This window comes from Condylura cristata, unplaced genomic scaffold (assembly GCF_000260355.1).
Source record: "Condylura cristata isolate star-nosed mole 26May11 unplaced genomic scaffold, ConCri1.0 scaffold00002, whole genome shotgun sequence".
Taxonomy (NCBI): Eukaryota; Metazoa; Chordata; class Mammalia; order Eulipotyphla; family Talpidae; genus Condylura; species Condylura cristata.
Window position 1 is genome coordinate 8,488,628 of NW_004567103.1, and position 16,537 is coordinate 8,505,164.

Below are 16,537 nucleotides of genomic sequence, written 5' to 3' on the forward strand. Positions count from 1 at the left end.
AGGCATGGCCAGGAGGGGTTGGAACTGGGAGGATCCAGGTTCAGAGGGGATCCTCAGGCCTCACCCCAGGAGACGTGATTCTGAAGGCCACATACTTCTTCCTGTCCCTTTCTGTCCCCAGCTCATCAGAATCGGGTGTCTGCGATCGTCTTCAGCTTGCCCACGGAGTGGGTGCTCAGCACGGGCCACGACAAGTGCATCACCTGGATGTGCACACGCAGCGGGAGCCCCCTGGGCCGGCACATCTTCCCTGCCTGGGCGTCGTGTCTCCAGTATCCTGCCAGGGGCGCTTGGGTCTGAGTCTGATCCTCAGTTGTGCACTGAGACCCCACATGCTCCCAGAGTAATAATGGAAAATCTAAACCTGAGTAATGAAACCCCCCCCCCCCATTCCTTCACTTTTTGAAGCAAAAGAAAAATACACTTTAAAATGCACATTTTTATTGGGTAAAGGAGAAAAGGGAGTTGATCTTACAGTAACTGGTTATTTGCAGACCCTGCAAGAGAGCAAGGAAAGGTGGGTCTCCCTGCAGAGCTTAACAAAAACTTTAGAAGTTTTTCGTTGAACTTTTTGTTGTTGGGGAGGAGTCTGCATCCTAACTGTGCCCCAAGTTGCCTCAGGAACCTCCCAAATGTTAAGAAATCACCACTGCAGAGCTTTCATACTACCACATGGTGTCTGTTTCACACACAAGGCCTCTGCAAGCCCACAAAGTGGTGACTTAGAGATGGCGGCAGGGCTGCCAGGTGTGGCTAGGAAACGTCCCTCATCCCTTCCAGTGAAGGTCTTTTTTCCCATTGAAAGTCTTTACATAAACATGTTTGCTACAGTTGGCTGCACAGCACAAGCTCTTTAAAATAGTATCATACACTTCAGAGTGAAACAAGGGGAATATTCGGACCTATTATGTGCTAATTAGCGAAACAAATGTTTGATTTGAATTAGGCGTTTCATATGGGGTGATAGAAATTAGCCTCGCTGGACGACATAAGCCTGTGATCACATATTTTCACCCAGTCAGCAGGGTTTTTTGGCCAGTGTTGTAGAATTAAAAAGGTATTTTACACAATGGTGTATAAACTACTGATTTTTTATGAACTTTATGACTAAAAAGTGATTGAGAAAGTAATAAGTTGTTGCCCATAGGTAATATATTTCAGTTTTCTGCTACCTTGAAGAACTGCCTTGGATGACTTCCAAGTAAGCCACCCTCCTCACTTAAAGCTAAATCAAGTAGACCCAAATAAAGGGGCTCGTGTCCCTACACCTGCTGGTAGCATTACATTATTTCTCGAGACACTTTACGATAGCCTTTTTGTTCCAGTTCTTTCTTGCTTTCTTGTTAGTGAGCTTTTCTTCTGTCTCATACTTTGTTATAACTTGATTCAGACAACTTGTTTTCAGGTCTGTGTTCATCAGCTCTTTTTTTTTTGCTTCAGCTTCTACAATAGTCAACAAATTCTTGCTGAGTGATGAAAATGCATCTTCCTAGTCATTCCTGCCCTTTCTTTTCCTCCAACATTTACACATTGGGTGATTTTTCCCTTGGGTATTTCTTTTCTCATTCGTTTTTGGCCTGTGCTCATTCTCTTTAAAGTGCACATTTTCTGTTGTCTGCCTTTGAGATGGGGTGCATTATGTCTCCTTAACCACTACTCCTCAGATACGATTTTGACACTCAGTATGCTTTTGTTGGCGATTACTCTGGACAGATCACCCTGCTGAAGCTCGAGCAGAATACCTGTTCGGTTATCACGACCCTCAAAGGACACGAAGGTAGGCTGTGTGTCCCCTGCAGGGTCTCCGCCTCGTTGGGGTAGCCAAGTTTCAGTCTCCGCTCGTGGTTTCATGAATGAGCAACTCCTTACAGTCTGTTGGATTTCAGTCTGCTCTCTCAACTGGGGGATTTATTGTATTTTGCATAGAGGAACTGGGGTGTAGACCAAAGGTGCTGATGGTAAGACCTTTTACCAGAGACAGTGGGAACAGAACAGGCAGATTTACCAAAATAAACTGCTGAGGGGAGCAGCGGGAGACAGGAGAGGTCTGCTGGGCCATGTGGGCCAGCTCCCTGGCTGGGGATGGAGCGGAGACTTAATGCCTAGGCCACCAAGGAGGCCCAGCTGTGGGGTTTAGAGCTCAAAGAGTGAACACTCTGTGAAGGTAAGTCTGTCAGCTTGGGTCTCATATTGTCAAAATCTTTGACATACTTGTGTGAAAAGTGCTTTCTGTGTTGTTTACTGGTTTAAATGATTTTCAGGGTATCTTTCTAAATTTTCTTGTAAACAACTTTGGAAGCATTCTTTATCTTGTGATTACTGTTATTAATCTGCAGTTTCTAGGATGTGGAGTGAGACCTGTTAGATGGTGGCTGGTTCAGCCTCTGCTCAGGAAGCATCCCTGGGTAGGCAGTGAGGAAAGCAGATTCCTGGTGGCTGGCGTCACTTCTAGGCTGCAGAGAGTCAGCGAGCTCAGCACTTACACACTGCTGCTGACTCTCTGGGGCAAAGAGTTAGAATCCTAGAGGCCACATGGATTGGAAGATTTGGGGGATTTGTTGAAAGAAATTGATGGCGTTATTTATGAAAACAGTGTTTTATTTATGACAAGCTCAGTGTACGCTGTGTCTTTTTAGCTGAGACTGAGTCTCTCAACAGATGAGAGAACTTGTAGAGGTGAAAGAACATTAGGTCAGAGCAGATCTGGGCAGGAAGGCACAGCCCCAGAAGACCCCACTGTCTGCTGATGAGGGAGGGTCAGTCTCTCTGGGTTGCTGAGGACAGAGCAGGTTCTGGAAACGAAGAGTGTGTCTACAGAAGACCACTAGCCCCCAGCTGTGGTGTCTGGGGCCTGGATTCTTGGGGCGGGTGGTGCAGGGAGCAGGGAGGTCGGTCAGGACTCATAGAGAATCGACCCCCAAGGCCACTTTGCAGAATACTTCTTTTTTTCAATTTTGTTATGTTTCTGGGAGAGGCTAGTTTCTATTTTTAATTTTTGAATGTGGCTTCATTGAGTTTCTATATACCCACCCAAAATGCTATTAGTTGGCATGGCTGACTGTTTAATTAGCGACAACGAAGAGATCTGTTGAAAGAGAAATCTGTAGAAAGCAAGATTTTCCCAGGGATATCAAATTTGATAACATTTAGCTAGTAGTGGGAAATGGAAGATTTGGCGTTTTTTTTTTTTTTTCCCTAAAACCATTCGTTGTACACTGATAACTTTTCCCTCAAGGCATTTAATTTTGTGAGATTTGGATATCTCTGGTAAAGGCCCCCAAGCTGCTGGAGACCTGGAGTAATCTTGGTTTTCATCTCACACAGGATGACCACAGGCAACCTCCCTGCCTCCTCTTATTAAATAGTAACAGCCATCTTTTTTCCTGCCAAAAATGTTTTATGAACTAGACTTTCATATGCAGCTATTTTATATATTTTTTTTAAGTGCAGCGTGAGGAAAATCGGCCTCAGAAGTCTGTCAGAGTAGCTTGCACGGCAAGCTTGACCTCGAGTGTGGCACTGGGCAGCTGTGTCTTCACCGTCCTCACGGTCAAGTCGGTGGGGCGGGGCGGCCTTGTGCACCAGAGCTCCTGGAGGCCTCATGAGCACCCCCTGTCGCCCTCTACCCACCCAGGTAGTGTCGCCTGCCTCTGGTGGGACCCGATTCAGCGGCTGCTCTTCTCGGGCGCCTCGGACAACAGCATCATCATGTGGGACATCGGCGGGCGCAAAGGCCGCATGCTGCTGCTCCAGGGCCACCAGTGCGTGCTGGGGATCGGGGGGGCACCGGCCTGCCATACTGTTCTCTAAGCCCCCTGGTTTAAGGGGCCGGTGGGTTGGGGCTCAGTCAGTGCACGTTTGGCTGCTTTCCTGTTTGTCTGTGGTTCTGTAGCAAATAGGAACAGTGTTTCCTTCCTTCTCAGACCAGAGAGAGGTCCCCACCTTTCTGTTCCAAGGGGTCACGTGGTTGCACTACCTGCTTGAGGCAGGTCAGCGGCCCCAGGGAGGGCTTGGATCGCGAAGGCTGATGTTTAAGGCAAATCTGAGTACCGCTTCCCGGGCACCTGCCTGTTCTAAATTCTGAAACCCATTTCGTTGAGTATCGTGCAGTCGGACGACACAGGCCTTTGTGCCTCAGCTGTGACACTGTCGTGCTCAGGCTCCTCCCTGCCTTCTGGTGGTGAAAATGTGCCTCCCCGCCCCTCCCTGCTGGGCAGGCGGTGACTGTTCCTGTAGACAGCATCAGGATGGAAGGTAGCCAGGGGGAGATTCCCCTCACGGCTTTACAGGCTGCGGAGGAGATTGTGTCCTGGGGCACGGAGGGGCAGGAAGGGGACAGAGGTCTTCACCGTGCGAGAGAGTGAGCGAGAGTGTGTGTGTGCTCGCATGTATCCCTGATCGCTGCCGTGCCGCTTGGTTCCTAATTGGATGGGTCGCCTTCCGCGGAGGGCGTTACGCCTCCTTTGTCGTGGTTTCTGAAATATGTAGGTAAATCCTGAACACCTGAGAAATCCCACCCTCAGTTCAGACACCCATCGTCAGCATCTGGTCTCAGGCCTGCAGGTCTTGACGGCTGATTTGAAGGTGGTGTTTACTTCATAGAAATGGTTGTTCTGTAAGAGAGGTTACAGGATGCCACGTCAGGTTCCCCTCGTGCCCGCCGTCCTTCCCAGATAGGCAGTGGCGTTGGGTGGGAAGGGCTGGGGGCCTAAATGAAGACGGCTCCTGTGTTACCCGTCTTGAGCCAGCACGACTCGCCATGTTTTTTGCAGTGACCGGGTGCAGTCGCTGTGCTACCTCCAGCTCACGAGGCAGCTCGTCTCCTGTTCCTCAGATGGCGGGATCGCAGTGTGGAACATGGATGTGAGCAGAGAGGAGGTAAGTCGCCGAGCCAGCCAGGCGACCCCGGGAGACAGCCGCACCCCGACTGGCCTCTGGGATTCTCCCTGCCTGCTGACAGGCAGTCCAGCCTTTCTAGCACACCCCAGTAGGCGTACCCTTGGGCCCGGTCTGCAGAGAAGAGCGACTTGGCTCATCTCTGTGCTGTGGGCTAGGGTGTCCAGCCCACAGATTCCTACCTTCAGGGAGCTTGTAAGCTGCAGAGGGGATGCCTGACACAGGTGGTCCATGCTGTGGGGAGGCCCCCATTGCTAGTTGTACTGGTGACCTTGTAAGGGTGACCAAAGAGAAACTCCTGCCTAATTTCTCATTTTGAATGTCCCAGACATCTTGAGGTGTGGCTTAGAGTCACTTGTTAGTAAACATGTATAATTTGGGCATGTGACAGAATGCAGGATACTTTCTTTTAAGGGTGTATTTGAGCTTACCAGTGTTTTAGATTCATCCATGTATTAGCTACTTGTGTCAAGAACAGCCCGCAGGCTCTTCAGTCTCCTGCTCTCTCTGCCTGCGTGCTTCAGTCTTGCTCCAAGGAGCAGAAAGCCTAAGGCTCTGCATCCCGAGCTCAAGGGAGGCACCCAAAGGCCACTTGCGGTTCTTCTAAGTGTTACAGCAACTTGGGCTTCAATCACTTTTCTCAGCCTTGGCCAGACCTTTTAGAAACAATGGAAAATAAAAGCAGGTTCCTACCTTCAAAGCCACTGGACCACGGAGTGTGTTCGTACGTCTCGGGGAAAGACAGCCCTGTGGTCGAGGCCTGTCCTGCCCGGCTGTCCGTCCCCTCTAGCTGTCCTGGCGGTGTACCCACGCCGCAGGACTCTGGCTGCTGACACCCTTCGCTCTCTACGCTAGTCTGTCTTGATGGCTGGCAGTGTGGCTGGAAAAGAAAATTGTGTTGAAGAATGCATTATCTTTAGTAGCTTTTCTGTTTGGTTTACCAGCTGAGTAGATGCAGCTCAGGTCAGCAGCCCCTGCACTGTAAGGTTCCGCCCTGCACTAGGGATTTGCACCGTGGAGGACTTCTGTTGGCCAGGACAGAGTCACCCCGCATTGTCCCGCGCTTGCTGACTGTCTTCCCGGGTTCCCCGAGATGCTGACCGCAGTGTTCCCAGCCGCCTGGCTGTCAGCCTCTGCGCTGGCAGCTCGAGGCAAGTCTGCCCAGCTGCTGGTGCATAATCCGAGGGCTCCTTTGGGAGGAGAGATGGAACAAGTGAGCAAGTAACAGTGATTAGAACAGATCTGGAAACGAGAACGCCATCCGAATCCGCGCGATCGCAGCATGCATGGCACAACACACAGATGCACTGGGGTCACTGCAGCGGTCAGTGGTGTTGGTGCCGGCCGGCCGTCCCGAGAGGGAACAGGTGGTAGAAAACAGTGAAACAGAAGAGTTGGTTAATGTTCTCTTTGGCAAAAATGTTCCTCCTTGGAGAATAAGCATATAACAAATGGCTCCGGCTAGCTTACCGCAACCCTCAGTACTAAAAGGCACAAAGTTGCGGCTATTTCCTATACTTAAGTATATTCGCGGAGGCCTGCTTGCCTCATAGTCTGATTTTAGTTTATCTGAAATCATTTGATGCAATTTTGCCTCCCATGTACCCTTCTGCTCTCCAGCTCTGCAAAGTAATATTCTTTCTGAACTCTCAGAATTGTGCTCTGCGAGGCTTGGACTCGATTCAGACCCCAGGCCCAGGGAGAGACCCTCATGTGTTGAACTGAACAGGACCCATTCATGGAGGCTGGGAAGAGCCGAGGCATCCAGGGCTGGACTCCCACACCTCCCAGAACCTCACACTTCTGACTGACCACGGACAGTCATGTCCATCTCTGGGCCATGGTTTCTTGGTCTTTAAACCCAGGATACTATTTCTCTTGTCTCCTGCCGTTGTGATGAAGATGAAGTGAAATGAGGCATGAACAGTCTTGGCACGCGAGGCTGTCTACTAAAGCTCTCACAAACCTTAGTTCACTTAACCCTCGCAAGCTCGTGTGGCGCGTGAACCTGACCTCATCAGCACGCTCTTGGACGTGGTTCTGCTCACACTGGAACGTGGCCTCTGGGAGCAGGTGGGCACTCTGGCTTTGGCACCACGCGGCTGCTGTAGGACCGAGCTGCTTCTGCTCCAAACATAAAGCCGCAGCAGCGCTCTCCTGTCCTCCCTCATGTCCAGCTCTCACACTGATCCATCTTTCTTGGGGATCTTGTTCACGGCAGTCTCCCTAAAACCAGTTTCTTTCCACTGCCTCCCCCCCAACTTTGTCACTCTTCCTGCCCTCCCTTCTCATTTCCAACATTTCCCTCATTTAAAGATGTCTCTCTTCCATCTCAGCCCCTTCATGCTGTGTGTGGGTTCCAACCCCCCAGACCAGGAAGAATGGCCTTTCCAACAGTAATTGTCATACATGGAAATACTTCTGGTGACAGATCTAAAATACGAACTCAGAAGGCCAAAAGTTCTGATGCAATAGGAAGCCAAATAAAGAGCGAGGTGCCCTCAGCCTTTCCACGGACAGTCCGGTAGAATCCTCCCGGGCTTGGTCTTGACTCGCGTCCCACGAGATTCAGCGTGTTTCTGTTCCTGTGACCCTCCATCGTCGTCTGCTCTGGTCAGACACGTGCTTCCTGAGCTTACGGCATCAATCTTTGTTTGGCTTAGCTTTATGAAAACCAAGATTTGCTATCATTTTTTTATGGCACATGCGTATTACCAAATGATTGAGGTTAATTGAAAGCTTTGGACAGGCTGATCCGGTAATCAAGTTGAACCCCTCGTGCTTTGGAGGGACACTTTGGAGAATTCGCTCCGTTCTCAATAAGGATGGTTTGAGACTTGAACAAAACCCGCTGAGGCCCTGCTCTGGGAGGGCTGTGCAGGAGTGAGGGTGAATGCACAGAGGAGCGGCCACCCGTTGGCTAGTTGGGGGGAACAGCACAGAGGCCACGCCTCGGGGCGGGAGCGGGGGCGCAGCTGGCCCACAGGGAGGGGGCCCCACCCAGGGGCTGGCAAAGAAGACTGTGGCAGGTTTGTCCATCCGATGCCCCCCAAGAACTTTCACCTCAGTCACCTCAGTCACCTCACTTTGTGACCCCACAAGCCTTCTCAGGAGGGACCTGCAAGAGAAATGCTTTTACTAAACCAGATATAGATCTCAGACAACTTTGGCTTAACAAAATCCATAAAGACACCTCTAAAGAGTTCACGGTGAAAATCCAATCACTGCTTCCTAGCTGTAGATTAGTATTCGGACAATTTCATGAGCACTATTAAAATTAGTACTCAACACACATGGTACTGAACAGCAACAGTTGTAAAACACAGAGGACTTTTGAAAACTGCTGACCTCACCAGGGCCTGAGCCTGCTCTAGGTCTCTGAAAATCAGGCAGAGTGCAAATGAGCTGATGGTGGTGTGACTTTCTCCCCCAGGCTCCACAATGGCTGGAAAGCGATTCCTGTCAGAAATGCGAGCAGCCTTTTTTCTGGAACATAAAGCAGATGTGGGACACAAAGACGCTGGGCCTCAGACAGGTGAGCAGCCAGCACCACACCTGAGCTGGGTCCTCCTTGTGTGTCTTTGTGATTATCTGTCCTTGGTTTGGAGCCGAGCTCCTCCCTGTTACTTCTGGCACCTGTGCGTCACGGTGGGACTCTGCGACAAGGCCGTTCTCGGGGCGGCAATACTCCCACCTCCTCACAGCCACCTCACTTGTCCTGCACTGGTAAGAGGGTGCAGAGGACCCCAAGAGTCTGCTTGTAAACAGAATAAGATATTTCAATTTAGAGCTGTGCTGTGTGGAAGTCTTCACACTGGCAAAGCACAAAGTTAGAATGAACGAGGGCGGACAGTAACAGCCTTCTACTTTCACAAACAAATTAAAAAGCAACAGGGCAGCCCCCCTCCTCCCCCCCAGAATACAGTGATACTGAGAATTTTAGATCATTCATAAATTGTTCCATAAGCATCTACCCAGAGCATGCTACCCAGAAGCATGTCTTAAGTACTATTCTTTTTTTTTATATATAAGTCATAGAGACATATTCCGAACAGCCTCTAGTTTTCAAAGATATTCTTATCGCTAGCTATTTATGTCGTACTAAAGTTCTGCAAAAAAATATATTTCTACAGCAGCTTGAAGGCAGCCACTCAGGCATGTGACCTGGCAGGTAAGTGAAGAATGCTGACTTAATGTCTTTTACGACGGGTCCCACGTCTACGAGGGACTTGCTTTAATTTCGCGTGCGTTAATAAACCTTCTTCGATCTTACTCACAAAGCTGCTCTACAGCAGGGTCTAATCTGAGGTGCAGGGATGCAGTAGTTAGCACTAGTGACGTGCTCACCCGAGTCCTGGCATCGCCCTTTCCGCATTGCATGCCTGGGGGGCTGCCGCCTTGCGACCAGTGGAGGGGTCTGAAGAAACGAAGGAATGCATTTTCTCTTCTGAAGAGAGAAGAAAGATAGAAGAATATGTCCAAATCTGGAATAACAGCTGGGCTCCTTGGAATGTTTCTGAAGCTTATTTCCAGAACACAATGTGAAAGACTAAAAGACATAGAAAAACTGATCCAGGGGTGTTTGCTTCATAATGAGGGCGTACTACACTGAAAACTTGATTTTAGAACTTTAATCTGATAGCCGTTTTCCTTCCTGCTATCTCCAGTCTTTGAACTCCCGTACGAATTGAACTTCTTGTAGTAATGTTGCTGACCTGTAGACAGATAAAGGGATGAAAGAAAGTGGGCATTCAGCCAGCGAAGTGGGTCGTTGGGAAGTCCTAGGGTTTCCAGGGCATGGAACTCTCCCACCTTTGGCGTTGGGAGGCTTTCCAGGCAGTCTCCCGCCCCTGCGCCCTCCCTCCGCCATCCAGGCAGAAAGTAACCCTCCCCGTGCCCTCCCCTGTGCCCCCAGCACCACTGCAGGAGGTGCGGGCGGGCCGTGTGCGGGAAGTGCAGCAGCAAGCGCTCCAGCTACCCCGTCATGGGCTTCGAGTTCCAGGTCCGGGTGTGCGACTCCTGCTACGACTCCATCAAGGACGAGGAGTGAGTGTGTGCCTGGCCTTGTCTTACTGTGTCCTGGGGGAAGGGCTGAGTGTGGGTGCGCTTCGCCCCTCCCCCTCCGCGAGCCATTTCTAAACTGAGGTTTCTATCCGGGCTGGGTCACCTAAGGCATGCTTCTCCCACTCAGGGAGGGGAGACCTGCCCGCTCCCTGTGGACATTCTGAGCTCTGTTCCCGGGCGTGGTGCAGGCAGTGGCCCGTGGCCCTGGACGCAGCAGTGAGGCTCGCTGGCAGCACTGAGCCTCCGCCTGGGCTCACACTCATGCCCGTCTGTGAAGACTCTAGCGACCCGTGTTCTATCTGCCGCAAAGACCGGTCGCGGCAGCCTGTGTAACTGTGTGGAGACTGGCTGTTTCTTTCCCAGCTGCCGGGCAGGTGAATCAGGGCGGAGCCAGCGTCCTCCAGATCTCCCCTTTCAAGAATGAAAAGGGGCCCATAGCACACCTTGGCACAGGATCCACGCTGCCCAGCGTTCTCGACCTCCCTGCCAGGGGGGGAAGAGGGGAGGACTGTGGGGCTGCAGAGCAGACGCCGGGCCGGTGCGGGAAAGCGCTGCGGCCGCCCGCGAAGGCTTTGCCCCCTGCTCCATGCGCGCAGCTACGACTCTGCTTGAGACGTTCCCATTTTTTTTTTTAATCCTCTCTAAGAGTCTTGCCATTTCCCGAACTTCCCCTTTAATTAGTAGGTCTTTGAGCGGCAGCCACCTCATGAGAGGCCACTGACACTGTCACTGTGTCGCCTTTCTGCTGCCTGGTCGGGGACAGCAGGTGAAATGTGGTGGTCTCTTTTCTCTCTGCTAGTCGGACGTCCCTCGCAACGTTTCATGAAGGAAAACATAACATTTCCCACATGGCCATGGATGTCGCCAGGGGACTGATGGTGACGTGTGGGACCGACCGCGTGGTGAAGGTAACCGCCCTCACAGCCCCGCGAGCACCTCCCCGTTACAGTGTTCCGTGGGGCTGGGGGCTTCTGGGGCTCCCGCACAGTCTCGCCTGCCTGCTGAGCACAGGCTTGCCCTGGCCGGGGACCTGCCGGCAAGGTGCAGCCTCAAGTTGCACCCCCTGGAGGGGCCCCAGCGGCTTTCCCTTTCCCTCCCTGACTTTCCCAGAGGGCTGTGCTGGGCCAGGCGCCCTCGGCAGCTGTCTGAATGGAGCCTGGCCCAGGGCGCAGCTCCCGCCTGCCTTGAGCCATGCCAGCCCTTGCTCTGGGCAGAGGGCTTCCAAGCGGTCAGTGGTCTGGCTTGGCGACACATGGGCGCTCCCACAGCACTAGGCTGGCTCCTACTCAGCACCACTCTGGAGGTGTGGAACTGTGACATTTCATTTCATAATAGAAAAATGGGCTTCTCCCAGTGGGATATTTTTTAATTGAGTTTAATCCTAAATTATTATGATGTGAGTTTCAGGTGTTGAGATTTTACCGAAAAGCTCCGTAGGGTTTTAGCTTTTAGCGAGCTCCGTTGCCTTTCCCTGGCAGAACCTGAGGAGGGGGGGGGGGCGGCAATCATCTGACCCTTTGCGGGTTGTGCTTGTTCTCCGTGTGACTCCGCCTCTGGCTTCCTCTCTCTGCAGGTCTGGGACATGACGCCCGTGGTGGGCTGCAGCCTGGCAGTGGGGTTCTCTCCACGCTGACCGAGAGCCGGGCCAGCCGCACCCTCCCGGCGCGGCAGCCCTCACCACGCAGCCACCCCCCGCCCCCGTAGCTCCACACCACTGTCTCGCGGAGGGACAGTAGCCACTAAACAAATCAACATTTTTAAAAAGAAAAACAAATGTAAAGGTGTGTTTGGGGGGCATTTGTGGAACTACCTGTACCTCCCTGAGGATGGGGTGCCTGCAGCGAGCCTTCAGGAAGAGCGAGCAGAGAAAGGTGCTGAAAGAGTAATCTGGCGAATGAGCGAGTGAGAGCGCGGGACACAGCCGTTCCCAGCCGAGCACACTCCCCAGACAGCAGCTCTCTGGCCCAGCAGGAATTAGGGGCAGGATGACTCGGACTCATTCTCTCTCGAGGGGGGCAGTAGGAACCGAAGACACCAGAGACCTCCCCTTGTGCTGGCAGAAAGTGGAGATTCTCTGCACCCCAGGATGGCTGTTCTCTGCAGGTGGCGTTGCCTGCCAGGCAGGCCACTCATTCCAGACCTGCGCTGTGAAATGTCCCCTTCACGCAGCCCTCCCGCCCTCCCCCTTCCCCCAGAAGTGCTCTGAGGACAAACCGTTTTTATGGTGCTGTTACCACGGAGTGGCACGGCCGCCTGGCCCTTCCTCGCAGCCAGGACGACACCCGGGCAGCCGGCCAGTGTGGTGGTGATCGGTGACCAGCCTGTCCCGCCAGCCGCTTCCTCCTGGGCAGTGGGGCCCAGGAGCCCTGGGCGTGGTGGCAATTTTACACACACCCTAGAAAACAACTCCAAAGCTTCTTAAACAATGCCTGCTAGTCCTTGTAATTGGCCTTACTAAGGTCTCGTGTAGGGAAATGGGGGCCCGGAGCAGCCGCCGTCACAGGGTCCTGCCCTGCACTCCCAGCTTGAGCGCCGCTCTGTCTCCGTTAGAATCTCTGTACCAAATGGCGTTTTATAAGCGTTTGACCACTTGCTAGGAGGCTGTGGAAGGGGTGGGCAGCTTCTCCCTCCATATTCAAATATTTGCTCACAGTAGGACTGGCGCTTGCTCCAGAGGGCCTGGAAGTGAGCGGAGAGAGGCCCGCTTTGCTTAAGGACAAATTCAGACTTAGCTGGCAGCCGCGTCTCAGATGGATAAAGCCTCGCTGAGTGTTGGGATCGCAAGGAGACAACATCTGTCCTGTGTGATTCGAGGTAGGGACTAAAGCTGCCCTTCAGCTTTAGACAAGCTGTAGACGTTAGACAAGCTCTCTGTCCCCAACCAAGTGACAGCAGCGCCATGCAGGGGAGGAGGGCGGCCCCTCTGTTGCACAGTGAGCTGCTTTCAAGGTTGACTTGCCTTGAGAAGAAAAACGAAGGGATTTGTTGTTCCTGAAATTTTTGTTTCATCGCTTGAAAAACATGTTTCCTTCAAAAAATGTTTCCTAGGCCCTTTGCCCAGTGCCTGCCACTGGCGGTCACCTAGCCTGGGAGAGCAGCGCAGGGCGGCCCAGTGGCGGGGCGCTGAGCTGGGCCAGGGCTCCCCTTGGCCTTTCGGGAACTCCTGAAAGGAGACCAGAAAGCGAGCAGCTCCTGCCGTCCGGGGGCGTGGACCGGGCTGTCGTCCTGTACCCCTGTAGAATGCGGGGTTTTACCACCCGGGAGCAGAGCACACACGGTACTGAGCGGGTGCGTGTCTTTCACACCTTTTAATTAGAAGGAAAATTCTTAATCTCTACCCCCAGCCCATGTTTCACAGAGAATAGAAGGCTGCTGCCGTGCAGCTCCGTGGGTCTTGGAGGACTGGAACTGGGTATCTGGAACAGCAGCAAGTCGATTCTCCGTCATTTCCTGCCCCAGCCCCAGCCCATCACCCGTTTTCTTTTCTTTTCCTTTTTTTATGATGTTCTACTCTCCTTCCCATCACAGGCTCTGTTGTGAATGTAGCCCCCGGCTCGCACAGTTGGTCCTGCGTTCAGACAACATGTGTGTACCCAGTTATTTCATCTTTTCATCTAATACTGTGGCTTTTACTTATAACTGAAGATATTGAAAGTCTCACCACTATCAAGCCATCGTCAGTTTTCTTTTTAAAAACACACATGGCAGCCTGTCTCTGGCACATGGTGGGTAGCAAATGGGCTCATATTTTTGATAGAGTTGTGCAAAATTATAATTTAGTTTTGACTGAAAGCTCATGACTGGCACCCAAGGAAGGCCCGGCAGGCTTTTAGTAACTCACAGAAACTGTGTGCCTCGTTACACGGGTCTTTGAAAACAACAGGCCCTCAAGCTCAGCTTCCTTGTTTTCCCATTCCTGAATACTCGTGCTAGTTTGTACAAATTGGGAGTGAGAAGTTCAGATGTCACAGAGGGCATGGAGGGATTTCAGGTTCTTGCTCTACGATTGCTCGTTGGATCGTCACACAGCAAGCCCCGCCGGGGAGGGGCGGACCGCGCTGCGGGCCTGGCTGGTGTCTGTGCTGTGTCCAGCTTCTGCCCAGCCGCCTGCAAGAGGCCGACAGCCCTGCTTCGGAACACGTCGGGCTTTTCTCCCCCAAAGAATTCAGCCTGTTGGTATCTTCATTGTAAGATGATTGAGACCAGCCTAATTAGTATAATAAATGGTGGCTTATGTCAAGGAGAGCTTTTTCTAAAATCAGTCTTTATTATATTCCTTTCTACTCCCATGACTGGACCTGGTGTCTCCCCAAAATGTAAGAAAACCATAATAACCATCTGCTCCCTGTAACGGAGGTTTAACAACTAAGTAATACGCGCAGTCTTTATCCAAGTGGCTGTTGCTTAATTGTTAATTGTGAGCAGATTATTAAATAATGCCGACTCTCTTTTCTGCAGTTTACTATACAATAACTTTGAGTGCATTGAAGTTTAATTGTACAACAAATTTATATTGGACTGCAGTGTCTTTCTCTAGAGTCTTTTTTGATGGGGAAGCAGGGCAGTGTTGATTAGTACATTTTGTCTTGTACTAGCCACGTTTCTATAAGATTTGGTGCCTGGCCTACCCCAGAGAGCTAGAAACCTTTGTTCTTTGCTCCTATTTGTAGGTTCTGACTTTGTGGGTTTTTTTTTTTATTTGAGAATATGCATATAATAAAATGTTCCTTGCTTGTTACTGTACTGCTTTATTTAACTTCTGTTATGTTTGGTCTAGACGAAGGACAATAGTCGTCAGTGCCACTGACTTGACCCCCTCTGGCTGCTGAGTGCTTTATGGACATTATATCGCTTAGTCCTCTGCAAGGCATTATTTGCCCCATTTTCCAGATAAAAATCTGGGAGCGGCCACCCATCTGACTTGAAGACACCTCTCCCTGTTGCGGGTGAGGGAGGTGCTGTGGGAGGCCTGGGGGTGTTGGCACCGGAAGTTTGAGGTCAGCTCTGCTGGGACCTCCGGGCTCTCTGAGTGCACCTGGCCCCGGGGTTCTCCCCCTGGACAGCTGAGTTCAGTTTGTGAGTGAATACAGGTAGTTTGGGCCTAGAGAACAGATTCTTAGCGTTACCGGTAAGAGAATGTTTATTATGGGTTTTTAAAAAAACAAAAACAAACAAAAACACTTGATTTCATCGATGTTTTGCTAGTAAACACCACAACATATTTATTATATTACAGAGAGCAAAATCCAGACAGACTTTGTAGGTAGGTCAAAAGAATTTGTAAAACCTTTAGCCCTACCACTCAGAAAATCCCAGGAGGCCTCTCTGTGAGTCTCCAGGGTCCCAGTGAGCCCCACTCAAACTCACCGCTGCCTGTGCCGCGGCGCCAGACCTCTCCTGGGTCGCTGCTGGACGGGCTTCTGCCGGCCTCAGAAAGCAGAGCGCCTCGTGGGCGTCTGCAGCTGCGGAGAAGCCAGAGGTCCCAGTCTGCCATCCGCCATCCGGCTTGCCCTGGCCACGCAGTCCCCAGCGCTTTGTGGTGGAGGGAGGCGGTGGGGCCGCTTCGGCGACTGAAGCCGGGAAGACGAGGACAGTTATTTCCACCTGCTGAGGACCCCAGTCACCCCTGGGGCCCCACTGTGGACTTTGAATTAGGGAAAAGTCAGTCTCTGTTTAGGCCACTGAGCTGAGGGCTCTCGTGCCCGCGGGCGCCTTGGATCCAGCCGGAGCAGCTTGCCAGCTTCTGTCGCGGCTGGCGCTTAGCCCGCCAGTTACTCCGGCAAGTCCATGTTGGCATTTGATGATTCTGCATTTTTAGAATGTCCAAAATACAAACCAGGAAGTTTAGATCCTGCACCTGACATTCTGGGGGACGATAGAGGAACGGGAATTTCTTTACACCACTAGCAAGGCTGTGTGCAAGGCTGTGTGTATGGGACTCTGCTCTCCCATACCTGAGTTTACCATCAAGGGGGCATCAGGCCCCGGGTCCACACTGTTTTCTCAGAATGGTAAAGCAGTCAGCAGGGGCTTCGGTGCCGACTTACTACAAACCAGCCATTTCCCATCTGTCGTGAAGGCAGTGAGCTGTATGCTCTGTCTCTGCAGTGCTCTCCTTTTTATTTTTTAAAGATTTATTTATTTGTACATACAGAACTGGGGTACAGGCCAGAGGCTCAGGGGCGGTGAGAGGATTCACCAGAGACAGAGTGGGGAGCAGAACAGGCAGAGCGACGAAGTACACTGCTGAGGGGAGCAGCGGGCGGGTCAGGAGAGGTCTGCTGCGCCATGTGGTCACCTCTGGGGGCAGGCAGGAATCGAACTCATGCGGAAGTGGCTTCAGCTTCTCAGTGCTGTGCTTTAACCCGCTGCGCCACCAGGGAGGGCCAGTACGCTCCTATTTTTAAGTCATCAAATCACATGCTGTTCTGTTTTAAGATCTAGTAAATGTATTCTGATCCAGAGTAGATTAACTTCATACACAGCAAATCATGTAGGGGTATCCCCAAAGCAAGCTAATGAATTTAAAGGAATTTGCAAATCACTTTTCTAAGGTAATGTGGTTCAGCCTTTGATA

At 51.7% G+C, this 16,537-nt stretch overlaps 1 protein-coding gene across 1 annotated transcript in view; it reads left to right on the forward strand.

The window, feature by feature from the left end:
• WDFY1 (WD repeat and FYVE domain containing 1) overlaps positions 1-14,686 on the forward strand; it is a 40,173-nt gene extending 25,487 nt beyond the window's left edge. Inside the window, exons 5-12 of the mRNA XM_004674791.2 lie at positions 122-272; positions 1,665-1,777; positions 3,635-3,761; positions 4,773-4,878; positions 8,330-8,431; positions 9,812-9,942; positions 10,760-10,868; positions 11,534-14,686. Of these exons, the coding sequence (XP_004674848.1) occupies positions 122-272; positions 1,665-1,777; positions 3,635-3,761; positions 4,773-4,878; positions 8,330-8,431; positions 9,812-9,942; positions 10,760-10,868; positions 11,534-11,593 (899 nt within the window). The 3' untranslated portion in view covers positions 11,594-14,686. The remainder of the gene's footprint in view (positions 1-121; positions 273-1,664; positions 1,778-3,634; positions 3,762-4,772; positions 4,879-8,329; positions 8,432-9,811; positions 9,943-10,759; positions 10,869-11,533) is intronic.
• The last annotated feature ends 1,851 nt before the right edge of the window (positions 14,687-16,537 follow it).